We start from the raw sequence: 16,480 nt of genomic DNA on the forward strand, positions 1-16,480 counted from the left end.
TTCTGGAATCTTTGATTACAGCGACAACTGCACAATACAAGGGCATAGGATAAAAATCTCATTACTTTTCATTTTTTTCCCCTTCCAAGAGGCTTATAATACAGTTTGATGCTATGTCTTTGTCAAATTTATATGAGTTGTCAAAGACTAACGTAGGCTGTCACAGTGATAGTCTGAAAGCTTAATGTTCTCACACCTCGTCCGTGTACTATTCACACAGAAGTGTCATGCCATAATCCACATTATCCATGACATGTAGATGTTAGATACTTCATACGTTCAGTGGCTTCCCTCAATTCTGCAAACTCATTGGATCACAGCAGAATTCATATTCACTATTGCAATATTAAGGCTGGGAGAGGTATGAGAATTAATGCAAAAATTCCATCATCCATATGGAGATGTTATTGTTAGAAATTACTACCATCAGTTTATCTGACACTCTTCACATTGACTAAACCTATATTCAGTGGTTTCTACATTTAAAGTTTTACAAATTTTGAACAATCTTTTTATGGGAAAAATAAAACTGCATTCAAGACTGTTATTTGGATTAATAGGATCATCCTACTGATATTCAAATCTGAGCATCAAAATCACCTCTGAATTTTTTAACTTGGAAGACAAGCCTTGTCGGTAGTACTAATTTTAAGTTTGGTTCTGTGAGCCATTATTTGATGACAGATAAAGAGAACTGTAATTCATTTTTAGGAAATAAATTCAAGAGATAACTTTAAGTTCAAAATTAGGTGCTAATATCATCTGAGTAGCAACTTCAAGTTTATAACACAATTCCATGTACATTATATGACTTAATTCTCCCAATAAGTTTTTAGGCAAGCTTTATTATTCCCCCCATTTTATAGGTGGTAGAACAGAGGTTCAAGGAGATTCACTGGTCATTAAGTGAACTGAGGACTCAGGCTATGACTCAGAACTCTAAATCCTGAGACACGTTGCAGAATACTGTTGTCGCAGCCTGGATTGTCTTTAATTTTTCTTGGTATTCCTATTGATTAATACCAGTCTGGAATGTAATTTCTTAAAAAATAAATAAATTCATTTTTCTATTTGCTGTTTATTTTAAAAAATTTTAGGAACTTATTGAAATTTTATATACTGTATTTTTTTTTACCAGCAAAATATCTTTCTGTTATTAATTTAGTGAAAGCAAAATCTGTGGCATATCAAGGTACAATGTGATATATCAATTAAATTGTAAATACTGCATAGAACCAAAACAGGAGATGTTTTTTTCAAGGGGAATTATTGATATATCATACTCAAAGTGAATTTAGTGTCAATACTGGTTATTTTGGGGTGTTGAAAATACAGGTGACTTTTCTTCTTTTATGTTTCTGCGTTTTCTAGATAATCTTTAATGAGTGTGATACTCATATTAGCACTGGAAAGCACATGTTTTAAAAGAAAGTGTGTGGCTTTCTCATGGTCTTCAATGTTTTTAACTCTTTGATCTGATCTAACCTTTAGTGTATTCAGAGAAAAGTCCAATTGTTATCTCCTATTCTCCACACAAGAAATTACCTTTCATTTCTTAATCAGTTATACCAGTTGGGCACTAAAAAGATGCCCCCCCCCAGCCCCAGACTATTTCAGAGCTCCCTCAGGTAGGTCAGATCTGCCCCTTTATCATAGGAGCTTTAGTAGCAGAAGTTTTAAAACTGTTCTAGAACTGTTCTAACAAAAGTCTGAGTTTCTTTTCTTTAGCCAATTATGCAGTGAAAAAATGATCCCAGGAAAGAACAAGTGGAATCAAGAGGCACCCAGTAAGTGCTACATATTTCACAGTAAGTGGTATCACTACTCATTCTAGAACCTGACTATTGATGTTGAGGTCAATCCTACATCCATGTCTTTGTCCTTGAAGGGACTGTGTGAAAACTATGGTACTAGTTTATAAAAGCAATTATTTAAAGTCTCTTTGAAAAAGGACATTTTAAATCTGATTATGTCCATTAAAAATATTCAATAATCCCATTCTATGTTCTAGTACATAATCCTGAAAAAAATATTTTGCAAGTGTGATTTTATTTTTGACCACGTTGTCTTCTCCAGATTGTGACTTCCTTTAGGGCAGGGTCCGTATTTTACCATACATTTACACCCACACCCTAATCCCCAGCATCAGTAAGCACTCAGAATTATCAGCTGAACTGGATGAATAAATTCCATTCCAACATCATGAGGCAGTCTCCCACGTTACATTGCAAACAGTTATAATTTTACTATGTGGGGGAATACTAGTTCTTGATACTGGAGAGATTGTGCAACTTTATAAATCCCATATACACATGCACACACACACATATTCACACTTAAAATAAGCGTGAACCTCCTTTTCTTTTCTTTTATTCTTTTAAGTACCTATTTGGATGGCTAATTCTCATACCATTAGATTTTCCAAGTGTAGAGATGGAAAGATTAGTCTCAATGGTATCACTACACATAAAACGCTACAAAATGTCTTAATTTTTTTATACTATAACAAGCTTTCTTGTTAAAGCATCAATCTACACTGCTACAAGGTTTAAAATAATGTCTGACTTTTATAACTAAAGTGTTGCAGTATCTCATTGAATGTTCCAGATACAGCAGGGGCTTCCAAAGGGACAAGATAAAAGGATTGTTTGTAGGCAATGGTCAGAGTAGGAGAAAAAACTTTTTGAAGACACAATTTGTGGGGGAAATTATGGACTTGAGTGGTCATTAAATCCATGTTGCTGTCACAAAGCCAAATAGGGTCCATACCGTCTCTTCGGTCGTGATTTTGAAGCCTATCTTGACTGATACCCTGCCCCCCCAATCGCTTTTTCTTGGCCATCAGATCACAATAACACCCCCTATCATCTATCAAAATATGAAGTTTCAGAAAAATAAAAGTAGTTATCAGTGAGGAAAAATTGGAGTCCATTCACTTAAAAATAAACTAAGAAAAGTGCATAAAGAATAATTGCAAGGGGAATACAATGGATAATAGTGCAAGCTCCCACAATGTCACTTGTACTAACAACCTTTATAAAAATACCTATAGCAGATTTATTTCAGTAGCATAAACACTGGAAGAGTCCTTTGACTTCCAAGAAGATGAAATAATACATAGGTCATGAATACATAAGTTTTATTTCTGTAACCGAAAGTATTTCACCACTTCAAGATGTATTTATGAGGCAAATTACTGGAATAGTACAGAATTAAATTTGGTTTTATATAGCATCTTTCATACCCCAAGTATCTCAATAGCTTTCTGAAAGTACAGAAATGCAGTGGCAATTGGAAACTGAAGAAGCTATTATGCATTTAAGGGCAGATGATATAGGCTTGGATTCAGAGACGTGCTTTATGGATTCAGGGAACAGGATATTTTCCCACTCATCCTTTACAAGTTCTGTGTCATCTTTATGCTCTTCCTGTGCTACAACCAAGGACATGTAGTGGGGCCTTACTGCGAGAGCTTTAAATCATCTTGTAGCCTGTCTCTAGGTTGTGGGGACCAGGTTGCAATATTAGATAAGCTTTGGTTATAGCATTTGAAATCCTCACGTCTCTGGCCCTGTGATGAGTGAGGTATCATCCTTGGTATAGCATATTCAGTATAAAAAGGCCATCCAATGCCCAGGATATAAACAAACCTGTATTTAATTTCATGGGAAGGCAACCGAGACTAGACCAAGTTTTATGCCAAGATGGTCAAAAAAACGGAAAACCTGGAGACGGATCAGTTTAAAATGTGGTGGAATTACAAGTCTTACCACCACACTGGAGAAAGATCATGAAATAACACCAGCAGCTCTTTCAATAAGATGCGGGGAAAAGAAGTACAAACAAGTGATATTGCCCTTCATGATATCTTACGTGGCAGAACTATTTGTAGCTGGAAAGTATTGTTCACGTCAGAGAGAAGCTCCCAGGGAAATGAAAAGCTAATAAGGATCAGCATGAAATCTGGAATGGTTCTGAGCAGACTGTTCACTGATGGGGAACAGTACTAAATGGAGAAAGCCCCACACTCAGTAGTTGAAAGGTTAGAAATCAGAATTGTACACAAAAGCAGTAACCTCTGCCTTTTTCCTTTACTCTAAACTAAGCCACAATTATGCTACAAATGTTAGTCTCACGTTTACCCACAAAAACTGGTGGCTGGCTGCCCCACACTTTTCTTTTTTTCTTCTCTTCAGCCTTCATTCATGAGCTTGCTTTCTTATTTTTGAACTTAAATCTTATTCCATAGACTTGATTTCTCCATTTCTCAAGAATGTCCAGAGTCAATTTATTTTCCACTTCCTTTAGCAGCAACTCTCTGCCCAACAGCCCTAAATGACAATTTAAATTACTCATAGTTTTCACTAACTTAAAGCATTTCCTGTGCATTTTTGCATTTAAGAAATTCTTAGTAGAGTGGATTTCCCACTTTCCTTTTTCTTGAGAACTTATTCATTCTGGATCCGACCTTTTTTCTATTTGATCAGACCGGGTTTCAGGTTTTGGCTCTGCCCCTTACCAGGTAAGCTTGGGCAAGTCACTCCGTTCTCCTGCCTTGTCCACAAAACTAAGATACTTGTCACATTGGCCCTGCCTACACCACAGAGTGAACTGGGGACTCAAATGCGATAATAAATGCAAAGAGGCTTTATAAACGACTGTAGTGGACACTGGGTGTTTTATCTTGCCCAGCATCCTTTCTTAGGATACCACTCCTACCCTCTCGTAACTTGAGTTTGAGTGAGGCCAGCTCTACCACCTTCAGCCCTACCTAGGAGATAGTCATGCTAGCAAAGCTTCCAATCAGTTCCCGCCTCGATTGCTTTAAGGGAAGGCACAGATGCAAGTGAGGCAATAAGACTGTTTGCCGGGGACTTAAATATTGAATGACAGTTGGCAGTGACTTACTGAACCCAATAATGGCATTCTGAAGAGGCTATCCATTATTTTCTACAGTGTAGATTCCAAGAATTGATGCTATCCTTTTACGAAGATAGGTTTTTCAATATTTCCTACAATTCCAGGAGAAAGCCAGCATTCGACTCAAAGTATCAATGGTGCCGAGGCTGAGAAACCTTGCCCTAGACGCTAGTATAGAGCTCGGTATTTAAGATATTCATTCAGTCACGACTCACTCTCTCTGTGAGCATTAGCTGGATGACTAAATGACTGAGTAAGTGAATGTAGGTGCTCAGGTGGAAGAATAATATTATTAATTAGCTTTTTCAGGGCGCCTGGGTGGCTCAGTTAGTGGGTGAAACATCTGCCTTCAGCTCAGGTCATGTTCCTGAGCTCCAGCCCTGTTCCTGCTCTCTCTCTCTCTCTTGCTCTCCCTTGCATGCTCTCTCCCTCTCTCTCTCTCTCTCTCTCAGATAAATGAAATCTTAAAATACCCTTTTAAGTTCATCCAGTTAGCTTTCAGCAAAGGTGGGACTTGAGTTAAGGTCTTTTGACTATCAAGTTGGTGCTTTTGTTTGCACTCTGTTACGTTTTCATGTCTCCAGATTAAAGTTCTTAATTTATAATTTATCACTGCCGAATCATAAATTAATTTTATCTTTTCACCTTCTGTGACTCATAAACCCAAAGACATGAGACTTCAGGTTATGATATGTGTATGTTTTACCCCTAGATGAAGTATTGTGTAGCAGTTGCTGCCAGTTGGTTTAAAATTTCAAAAATATAGAGAAAGTTTCCTTAATTATAACAGGCATTTTTTCAACAAAAGCATGTAACTCTGTAATTAGTGCTTAATAAATAGGAATTAAAAAAACTAGTCATGTAAAGCAACATAGCCAAATTTCAAAACCAGAGTCAAATGAGACAACTTCTGAGATTTCGCAAAGGCTCGAAGATAGAGTTATGTATTTGCTCAAATACAATACAGATAAATGTTTTAAGCCACTTGAGGCAAAGAAGCACTCTGAAAAATCTGACCCACAAAAGGGAATGACTGCTGGGCCTCAGGAAGGGTACTAGAATGGAGGATTTGACTGCTCGGTCCCTCCCTGTTCATAGTGCAGGTAGAGAGCGGAATGAGGCACGTACGCCTCCGTCCGGACTATGAAGGGCTTGACTATTTTGGAAGGTGCTAAATGTGCATTTTTCATTCCCCACAATGGCTGGCTCATGGCAAATCTTCCTCGTAGATTTGTGGAATAGTTCCTAGGCTGCTGGTACACAAAACTGTGGAAAGTTGAGAAGCAGAGGGAATTCTGAAAATCCTGCAGACTTTGTGTAAGATGCACAAACAATGACAGGAAGCACCAACTGAACACGTCATGACAATTTTACCGTGTAGTTTTGAACTGATAAATCTCACTTCTTTCTTCTTTTCCTACATTTCTCCCTTTTCTTATGCTACTTTTCACAGTTTTTGAAATGCTTTATTTTTTGGCATGCCAAGAGTTTGAGTCCAGCTGGGTGAAATGGAATAGATGATCAATTATCCCAATTTGCCTGGGTTTTACTGGTTTTAGCCCTAAAGTCACCTGTCCTCGGAAACGCCTCTGACCTAGGCAAACCAGGATGGTTGGTCATCCCATCTTCCTTCCCTGATGGGTGTCCTCTGAGCATCTTCCCATCTGTTCCCTCAGTTACTAGGTCCTGGGATTCTTTCTTCACAAGGCCTTACATTTACCCTTTTTCCTCCTTCCATTCTCTTGGTCTAAGTCCTCCTCTCTTCTCCCTACTGCCTGGATGCCAGAATAATATTTGTAATGTGCCACCTTGTTGCATATGTCCTCTGCCTAAGGGCTTTCAATGATACTTCACTGCGCAAAAGATAAGGCTAAGATCTAAAGAACAGGTTCAGTCTCCTACTTTCATGTCCAGTATTTTCTCTCAGTTCTTTCTGATGTGAACTCTGCCACACAAATAGGTCTACTTAGGACCTGGATCCACTTTTAATTTTTTCAGTCATTCATCACACATTTTTATAGTCCCTGAATGATCCAGAGATTGTGCTAGGTCCTAGGGAAAGAGGAAACAAGACAGACAGGGTGGCCATCCTTCAATAAATTGCTGTCTACAAAGCTTTCCTTATCACAGATTCAGTGAGGAAGCTAACATTTTATGCATGCGTACTTGGACTTGACTTTACATACATTATTTCCTTTAGTTCTCACAACTATGTGAAATAAACCTCTTATTGTTTCTCCTACTTTATAAGAAAGGTAAACTAAGACTCAGAGAAACTATACCACATATCACAGATCTGAAGTATTTTATCCCAGGTGTATTTGACTGCAAAGTTTGCCTCCTTTTCCTTGTACCATATTGCTACTCTGAGGAGCTCATTAATTCATTTCTAGATCATGTGAGACCCTTGGCCGGGCTGGAAACAAATCCAACTGATCCATCAAGATGCAGCTTATGGCCTGCCTGCTCTAGAAATTCTTCCCTTGCTGTCACTGCCGTCTCTAAGCGCTTATACACTCTTATTATCTGTACCGACTGTCCTCTGTCATTAAACATTGTCTTATTTTAATCGGTTGCATATTTGTGCCTTGCAAACTCAGAGATTTTAGGCTCTTCGATGACTGGGATCGATGTAATGCCCACCATACTGGTACTTTACACGTATCAGGTTCTTATTAAATATTTGATTGTCAAATTGCATTGCCATGTTCTACATAATTTCATTCAGATTTTCTCTTTGCAGTTCAATTTTGATGTGGCTTTAGCTGTACCAGTAAGCCAAAAGTATCTTGAAAGTTGGGACTATAGCTTTATTAACTTTTGTGAGGCCAGTTCCTATCAGGGGATGTGGTGCACATGACACAAAACACATATTCCTTCAATAGACGAACAACTGAATTAGGGGCTTCCTAGTGGTAAGGAGGTCTTTTTCCAAATATTCACCAAATACAGTAGTCCTCCCTTAATCCATAGGGATTCACATTCCAAGACCCCCAGTGGATGCCTGAAACCACAGATAGTACTGAGCCCTATATAGACTCAATTTTTTTCTTATGCGTAGCTAGGATGAATTTTAATTTATAAATAAGGCACAGTAAGAGAGCAACAATAACTAATAACAAAATAGAACAATGATAGCAATATGCTATAACAGAAGTTATGTGAGTGTGGTCTCTCTCTCTCTCAGAAGATGTTATTGGACTGTATTCACCCTTCTTGTGATGATGTGAGGTGACAGAATGCCTACATGATGAAATGACGAGGTGAATGACATAGGCGTGGTGACAAAGCGTTAGGCTAGTAGTGACTTTCTGATAGTTTGTAAGGAGGGGGATCGTGGACTTCTGGACTGTGGTTGATGGGGGGTAACTGAAACCATCTAAAGCAAAACTGCGGGGTGAGGGGGTTACTGCCCAAATTTGATGTGGCGTTATTCTGGACCTGGAACTTGGCCATTTGTTTCCTAAATGAGTTTAACTTTCTAACAGCTCTCATGCCTTAGTATCTCCCAGTTTCCATCGGTCCCACCTGTCTCTGACAAAGTTATCTCTCCTCTGCCACCTTGGTCCTGTCATCTCATTCCTTAAAACCCTCCCCGGGCACACAAAACGAGATCAAGTTACAGACTGCAAGTGTCAAGTTCTTTATCAGTGCTGGCTAATTTTTTTGGGTCTCATTTATCTCTTTTCGTTGCTTTAAACATCTTTTTTTTTAAGTAAAAATTAAATGCTCCCTCTCCCATCTTTTAGTCCAAATTTTGAAAAATACTATTCCAACTTGGGGATGACTTTTTTTCCCATTATAGATAGCCATTCTTAATTAAAAAAAAAACTTTAAATGATCAGCTCTGAGATTTTTCTCTTTCATAATGTCTTCTTTGACCCTGCTTGAAGAAAAAAGAAAAAAGAGGGGAGGAAAAAACAAAACAAAACAAAACCATAACATAAAGTCTCCCTATAGATAGTAAGCCTATCTCTCAAATGGTTCACTTACCTGAGATTAGAGTGATCTTCTATCTTAATTTTCTTTTTTTCCTAATGTAAGTCTGCATGATTAAATTTTATAGGTCTTATTATGTCACTTTTCCACTCAATACTCTTCAAAGACTTTCTGCTGCCCATCAGATTAGGCTGGCATTTAAACCCTCTGATGATCTAGTCCTAATTTACTCTATCCTGCACATACCGTACCACATCCTGGCAAACTTTCTTTGTCCCCAGGCTAAACTTTTTTCCCTCTGTTCCTTTGCTCTTAATACATCCTTTTGCCTAGAATGCTTCCCATTACCCCTTGTCTGCATGTCCAAATCCTGCCAGTAAGTGCCAACTCTTCCATGGGGCTTCCCCTAACTAGTACTAGCCCAAATCCCCACTGGAACACTCAGAGTGATTTCTTTGCACAATGTATCACATTCTGCATTGTATATGAATTACATACCCTGTGTCTTTCCCTACCTGCTCCCATGCCTAGAATAACCTTATTCTCTTCCACAGTAGTAATTTCTTCATCCTTTAGATATTACCTCTATCCCCACCCTCAGACTCCTTCTAAGAATAACCTGAACAGCTCAAGTATTATTAATTATGTTATTATTGTCATTTGTAACACTGTGTACTTGTCCATGGCACTTGTCACAGTTGCAATTTACTTTCAGTTGTATAATTACCTCATTAATGTCTGCCTCTCTTTCTAGGACTATTAGTGCCATAAAAGCACGTCACCAGCAAGTCTTTTGCTCCATCAATGTACATATTCTTAACGACGTACAGTATTTGGATTGTAACAGGTACTTAATTGATATTAGTTGAATAAATGAATGAATGACACTTATCTTTTATTTCAAGCTGGGGATTATGTTTCCTAGAAGAGATAACATATTAAAGTGATTTGTTAATTGATTGATGCCAGTGATATTTCTGAGTTGGACAGTGTTCGGTGACTAGGCCAAGCACAGGTATCAGAGTTGGAAGGTTTCCACTTTTCCAAATACTATTCGTGGGTCTATGGGCAAAAGGGCCTGGGCTAAGTTGACGCAAGCAAGGCAACCAAACCTAGGGTATAAAATTTAAGTAGGTTTTTACTCATGGCTCAGAGAGTATATGCCACTCTAAATTTTGCATCCTAAGTACCTCGGTTTCTTCACTCCAACATCCCAGGCTTGAAGGCAATTTCCTTAANTACACCAAACCTAGGGTATAAAATTTAAGTAGGTTTTTACTCATGGCTCAGAGAGTATATGCCCTCTAAATTTTGCATCCTAAGTACCTCGGTTTCTTCACTCCAACATCCCAGGCTTGAAGGCAATTTCCTTAACATCTGTCAGCCCTGGTTTTCACAATTATAAAGTGAAAATTTTAAAAATTGCATCCACAGTTTAAGGTTGTGTTAGATATTATATGAGACAATATATGATATGTACCTGGTGTATAGCACTGCTCAGCAGGTGTTAGCTTTATCACCCACGGTCACTCAGCCTAGGGTAGAATCTTGAGGTGATAGACCCAGAGTAGGTTTGAATGGCCTGACAAAGCAGGGAACATTTTGAAGTTATCTGGAGAAAGAAATCAGAAAGCACTCCAGATAGTTGGAAGAAATATATACACACCGGGTATAAGGGAAAGTGGTAGAAAAGTGCCAGACTCATTTTCTTACTTCACAATTTGCCTAGGCTTGGACAATTTAATACTAACAATAAAAACAAATATTGGGATTTTTGTTTTTGGCTTAATTCTAGTTGTATAATTTTTAAAAAACTTATTCCATATCATTGCCAAATAAAATTTTTTTTGAGTCTGACTGGTATCTGAACCTGAAGCAAACCTAGTTTGTCTTTCTCATGGACGATGAACTTTCCACTCAGGGCTTGTTTTCTTTATGATTAAAAAAAAACACAAAAAAACCCCCTGATGCTTTGTTTTCAATGAATGGGTGTTCATCCAACATTACCTATTTATAATATCACGTGTAAAACTCCTTAGTGTATAAAAAACATAATTGTCTATTGCTGTTTTCAAAAAAGGACAGCTGTTCCAAGTCTTTGGCTAAATTAACAAAAATATCATAAAAAATGTTTGCCAATCTATCATGTCACAAAGCTTTTTTTTCCTCCCAAATCATACATTATCCTAATGCATACTTTTTAAAATAAGACAGATCACTTCTAAATGATTGTCTTTAAGATTTGCATAATTAGCTAAACTAAATTAACATCCTGAACTTGGTCATGATTGCCAAATTTGAAGGTCTTACTTCCATTTTTGTTGAAGAAGCTTGAATTAATTTATTCTCTTATAAAGCTTGAATGCATAATCAGTTTCTAATTTGAATAAGCAAACTGGCCCAGAAAATTTTGCAAATTACTCTAATAAGTTCTCTTGGTATTTCCCACAGAAAGCTGAACAAATGTTGATAGAGGGACACACTGTTTGCTTATGTCTAATCTTCCATCTGACTTATATAAATGTCACAAATGATCTCGGACATATGTCCAATGCCAAATACCCAGAAGATGACCCTGGGAAGAGGCAATCTACATTTAAGACTGATTAGAGAAGATGGGTTTTTAGCTTTAAAGAAACTGATTGTTGGGATGCAGGAGATGAAGAAAGCATAAAAGTATGAGGGACGTTCTTAAAAAAGGAGTGTATTCAGAAATACTTGTAAGTGAAGATACTGTTGAGAAAATAGAGCTAATATCATTTTCTTTCTGAAGGCCATGTGCTAGTCATTGGTAAAGGCTTTGCATAACTTTTCTTATTTAATCTTCATAGGTCCCTTAGCCAGCGAGGAAATGGGATTCAAACCTGGTCTGTCTTCATTTCTGGGTTTATGATTTTAAGCACCAAGTCATACATGGGTTTGGCTACATTAACCTATTAATCTGTATCCTTTTAAAATTAGGTGTTCTAGAATAGTTAGCATTACTGGCGTGGTAGATGATTGCATATAAAACCTTTAAATAAAATCTACTTACAATAAAAGCTATGATGTAATCTACTGTACTGGGAGGGGGGACACTCAGCAGCATTATCCTGAAACCCATAATTGTTCCTTAAATAAGAATGGCCTAAGTTTGTTATGGATGCCTTTTATCCTTCTTTCAGGATAGGACAACTCTTTTAAGATCAAGTAAAGATTTAATAGCTGGTATTTGGGAAATTCAACAGACCTTTTTTAGAAGAAGAGCCCTTTCATGATGTGTGCCAGTTAGAGGGCAATGGAGATGCAAAGAGGAAAATCAAGCACTAATAGGTGCTCTCAAGGTAATTCCCTTTTGTAGTGCAAAGCAGGCCTTAGAAAGCAGGGCCGTGCCCAGCAGGATGGCCCCCTACCTGTCTGGTGACCTGAGCTGCAGGCCAATCATAGAAGAAGATACTTCAAATGATTTTACCGTGGGAGTGTAGCCAGAGGCTTTTGTATTAAAAACCAGAGATTACACTAGAATACAGTTAGAGGAGACGTCCAGCCACGATGAAACAATAACCCCAATGACTCTTTTTTAAGAGAATATAAGGAGAACGTTTATTTTCATCTTTTGGAAACAGCTTACTTAAAAAGAGTCAATCACCTAATGGGTAAACAAGTTTTGGTACCAAATTTCATTTAGCATCGTGATTCTCAAAAGGAATAATTCGTTCATGATAACAAAATGGAGAAGACTTACAAACGTGTGTGTTTCTGTGTACACGTGTGTGCGCATATGGGTATATGCGTTTGTAGCCACATTACATAATACGTAGGCGTATGAGGAAGTTAGAGGGGAGGCCACGGCAAGAAAGTGAGATGACGCTCGGCGTATGTATGCTGTAAGGACTTGTATAGTTCATTTCTTCTTCTATTGCATCACTCATTTATTCAGTTACTCATTGAGTGCCTCTTACGTACTTGACACTCCTCCAGACACAGGGTGTTTGCAGTGAACAAAGAAGATAAAAATTCCTGTCCTCATGCAAATTATAGTGCAGGGTGGATGGGGCTGAGAGGGACGGATAAACATCATACCTCAGTAAATTGTACACATAGTATGCAAAAAGGTGACCAAAGTTATGGAAAGAAAACAGGCAGTGAAAAGGAGATTGGGGGATGCTGGGAGAGAGGCTTAACATTTTGCATAGGGCAGTGTTCAAGTCATTAAGGAGATTCACGGCAGTGCTGTTCATCTCCTTCCAGGCACCCGATAGGACTGCACTACCCCACCTTGTTGAATTTGCCGTGGTTGTGTGACTCACTGTGTTCTGTGGAATGTGAACAGAAATCATGTGTGACGCATTTGAACAGAAATCTTAAAGAAAAGTCCGTGGGGGCGCCTGGGTGGCACAGTTGTTAAGCATCTGACTTCGGCTCAGGGCGTGATCCCAGCGTTCTGGGATCGAGCCCCACATCAGGCTCCTCCCCTGGGAGCCTGCTTCTTCCTTTCCCACTCCCCCTGCTTGTGTTCCCTCTCTCGCTGGCTGTCTCTGTCAAATAAATAAATAAAATCTTAAAAGGAAAAAAAAAAAAAAAAAGAAAAGTCCGTGATTCTCCAAGTTTCCTTTCCCTTCCTTGGGCAATCACGGACTAGATGGTAGAGGTTATCAAGTCCTGTGGTAAGTACACAGGAAGTGGTGCCCTCTGCTGATGCGGATGATCCAGCAGTGTGATCAGGAAACAGAGCGGCCATTTGTTATGCACTATCACTGCCCATCCTGAGAAGAATAGAGGGTTAGAGTTAATTTTCAGTAGGTGCTAAAACCAAGCTGCCATTTTATTTTTTTCAGGGACTGGCAGACAATGGTAAACAATGGGATCCTTTATAGCAGCGGTCAGTAAATGACAGACCAAATCTCATCCACTACCTGTTTTGTATGGTCTGTGACTTAAGAATAATTTTTACATTTGTAAGTGATTACAAAAAAGCAAAAGATAAACCCTATTTTGTGACCCATGGAGATCAAATTTTAGAGCCTATAAATAAAATTTTATTGGAACACAATCACAAGCATTTGTAATGGTATCGTTGATGGCTGCTTTCCTGCTACAACAGCAGGGCTGAGTAATTGTGATAGAGTTGAATAGTTGAGTTTAGATTGCGAACCCTGAAATATAATTGGGCCCTTTACAGATAAACTTCGATGAACCCTATTTTACAGCAGTCACATGGCTCATATCATTGCTCGGAAAATGGACACTAACTCTTCCTGGGCCTGAGACCTCTAGCGTACAAATATTTCCCAAGACCCTCTAACAGAAGAACCTGGGGAATGTAGTGAACAAGTTCACTGGGAGATGTTCTTACCTGCATTTCCTATTGTGGCATATTGAAAGTAAGTTCATAGTTCATTAAAAGCAATTCTCCATTGGGACAATATGATGCAACTACATATTTTGTATGTACAGGGCTCTGCGCCAGACTCTTGCCTTAACCCTCAAGGAATTTGTAATCTAAGTAGAGAAAAAAGGTCCGAAAGAATACTAAAACTAAGTAGATGGGGCTTATGCTACATGAATGGTACAGCCAGGAATCTAAGGGAGAACTGATCTCTATCTTAGAAGTGGGGCATGTCTTCAGGAGAAAGTCAGAGTTAGACTCATCTTTCCTGGGCTGCTGCTTTTGCTTTTAAACCCTAGTTGGGTTTAAGACATCTATAAAGGCTCCATTTGGTTAATAAAAGTGGATTAGAGTCCAGTTTTCCTCTTCTGTCGATAGTTTGCTTATTTAATCTCTTCACTAAGGAAACAAAACAAAACAGAATCTCAGGTCAAAGCTGACCCAATATTGCATCATCAAATCAAGGTTATAAAACTACCCCATACTATTACTAGGCCACATGTCTTTGATTTTGTTTAAGTATGCCTCACAGTGATTAAGGAATATGGCCAATCTGTTGGATTGACAAAGAGTGTAATGATTTTTATCATCACTAGCAATGCGGTAAATTTAAAAGGGAACGCAAAATGAACTAATAAAAATAACTAAAGAGCATGAACCAAAGGAAAGGGTTAAGGAACAGAATAGAAAAAGCAGTGAATAATATATAATTGAATTGTAGCTTCATCCAGTTAGTGCTGTCCGCATTTTGATTTAACCTCGCCAAATTAACTAAACTGGCCCTTTTTTTAAAAATCTGTCAGAAATGAAAAATGAAAGATTGAGTTTTTCATTACAAAGTACCATATCCTCCCAAGGATACAACTATGTTGCAGAATCAAGTCCATACAAAAACCTAGACATATATAAATTAAAGAGCGTTCTCCACAGCGGAGCACAGAAAATGAAGAGCACCTGTGAGCCCATTCGTCTGGGAAAATATGCTTTCCGTAATTAGATAAAAACACGCTGCCTCAATCTTATGTACATTGTTGACTAGACAGAGCAATTCACAATGTGAACGCAGGATCTTGGTGTTGAGGGAAGTCTACCCAACGGAGTGTAATATAATAACAAACTGAAACCTTGTCTCTAATGGCTGAAACACCAACAAAGGCAGTTCTGCAGGAGCAAATGACGCTCGGCTATTCACTCCCTCTTATGAAAATCCAAGTCAGTTATCTTCAGAAGACAATGAGGGATTCAAGACAGAGAAAGGCACTTCAGTTCCTTCTTTCAGTGGGAAAGGACCATTTGGGAAATGTTTGGATTCCTTAGAATTTGCACCGTTTATTTCATTGAAGATTTCCAAATTCCTTTGTTTCCTGCAATGTTACTGAAATTATAGTACATGTAATGGGAAAAAAAAAAAAGAATGAAAAATAAGAGTTTCAATGTGAACAATAGCTATCAAAACAATGAAGTCCTTACTGAATTTTACTCTGTGTCACCTACCACAATAGAGGCTGAAGACACAGCAGTGAGTAGGACAGTCTCTACCCTCATGGAGCTTGTAGTTCTTGAGGGGCTACTGGCAGAACCCCTAAGTTATCTACTTAATCATTTTAGGAGCAGAAAGGTATACAACCTGCTGACAACTGGTCCTTTGTCCTTTGGTTACTATGGAGGTGGTTATGATCTGGGCACTGTATCGACCCCTAGGCTTCTGTAACTCAGTTGACAGCAACCTGCAACCACGCTGATTTGGAAACAATGAGTGATAATCTTCTTGAAGACAATGATGATACTAGAGTTATTTAAAACTTGCATATTCATGAACTCATAAGTTCAGATGTGCAGATAGATCTTTGGCACTCATTTCCATCCCAGTTTCTTCAGGGCTAGCTTTCTTACTGGGGTGGGTACTGGGGAGAAAAAGCTGCATCAGTAATAAATAAACTGAAGTCATATAATAAAAGGTATGTACTTAATGGAAACACATGGGAGGGCTCTGATCAGATTCATGGCATGATTATAGCTGTAAATTAGGTAGATTAAATTAGTAATGTATATAAAGAATGGATTGGAGTAGAAAAAGGGGAATGTTAGTGGGGAAATTTTTATCTGGGTTCACGTGACATATAATCAGTCCTTGAATAAGAGGGTATATATAAAAGATATTCAGAAAAACTCATTATCATGACCAACGTTGATCAAATTAATACTAGGGATGAGCATTTTATGTGTTGTCTAATGATGAATAGTAAAATCTTT

At 38.2% G+C, this 16,480-nt stretch overlaps 1 protein-coding gene across 2 annotated transcripts in view; it reads right to left on the reverse strand.

Moving 5' to 3' along the window:
• Window positions 1–16,480, reverse strand: part of NEGR1 (neuronal growth regulator 1) — an 808,029-nt gene that overhangs the window by 39,234 nt on the left and 752,315 nt on the right. The window contains exon 7 of one of the 2 annotated variants that reach the window (XM_034653697.1): window positions 13,467–13,604. The exons of the other annotated variant lie outside the window; for it this stretch is intronic. Coding sequence (XP_034509588.1) covers window positions 13,477–13,604 — 128 coding nt within the window. The 3' untranslated portion in view covers window positions 13,467–13,476. Of the gene's footprint in view, window positions 1–13,466; window positions 13,605–16,480 lie in introns of those variants that run through there. 2 annotated transcript variants of the gene reach the window in all.

The sequence above is a fragment of the Ailuropoda melanoleuca genome, chromosome 2 (assembly GCF_002007445.2).
Source record: "Ailuropoda melanoleuca isolate Jingjing chromosome 2, ASM200744v2, whole genome shotgun sequence".
Taxonomy (NCBI): domain Eukaryota; kingdom Metazoa; phylum Chordata; class Mammalia; order Carnivora; family Ursidae; genus Ailuropoda; species Ailuropoda melanoleuca.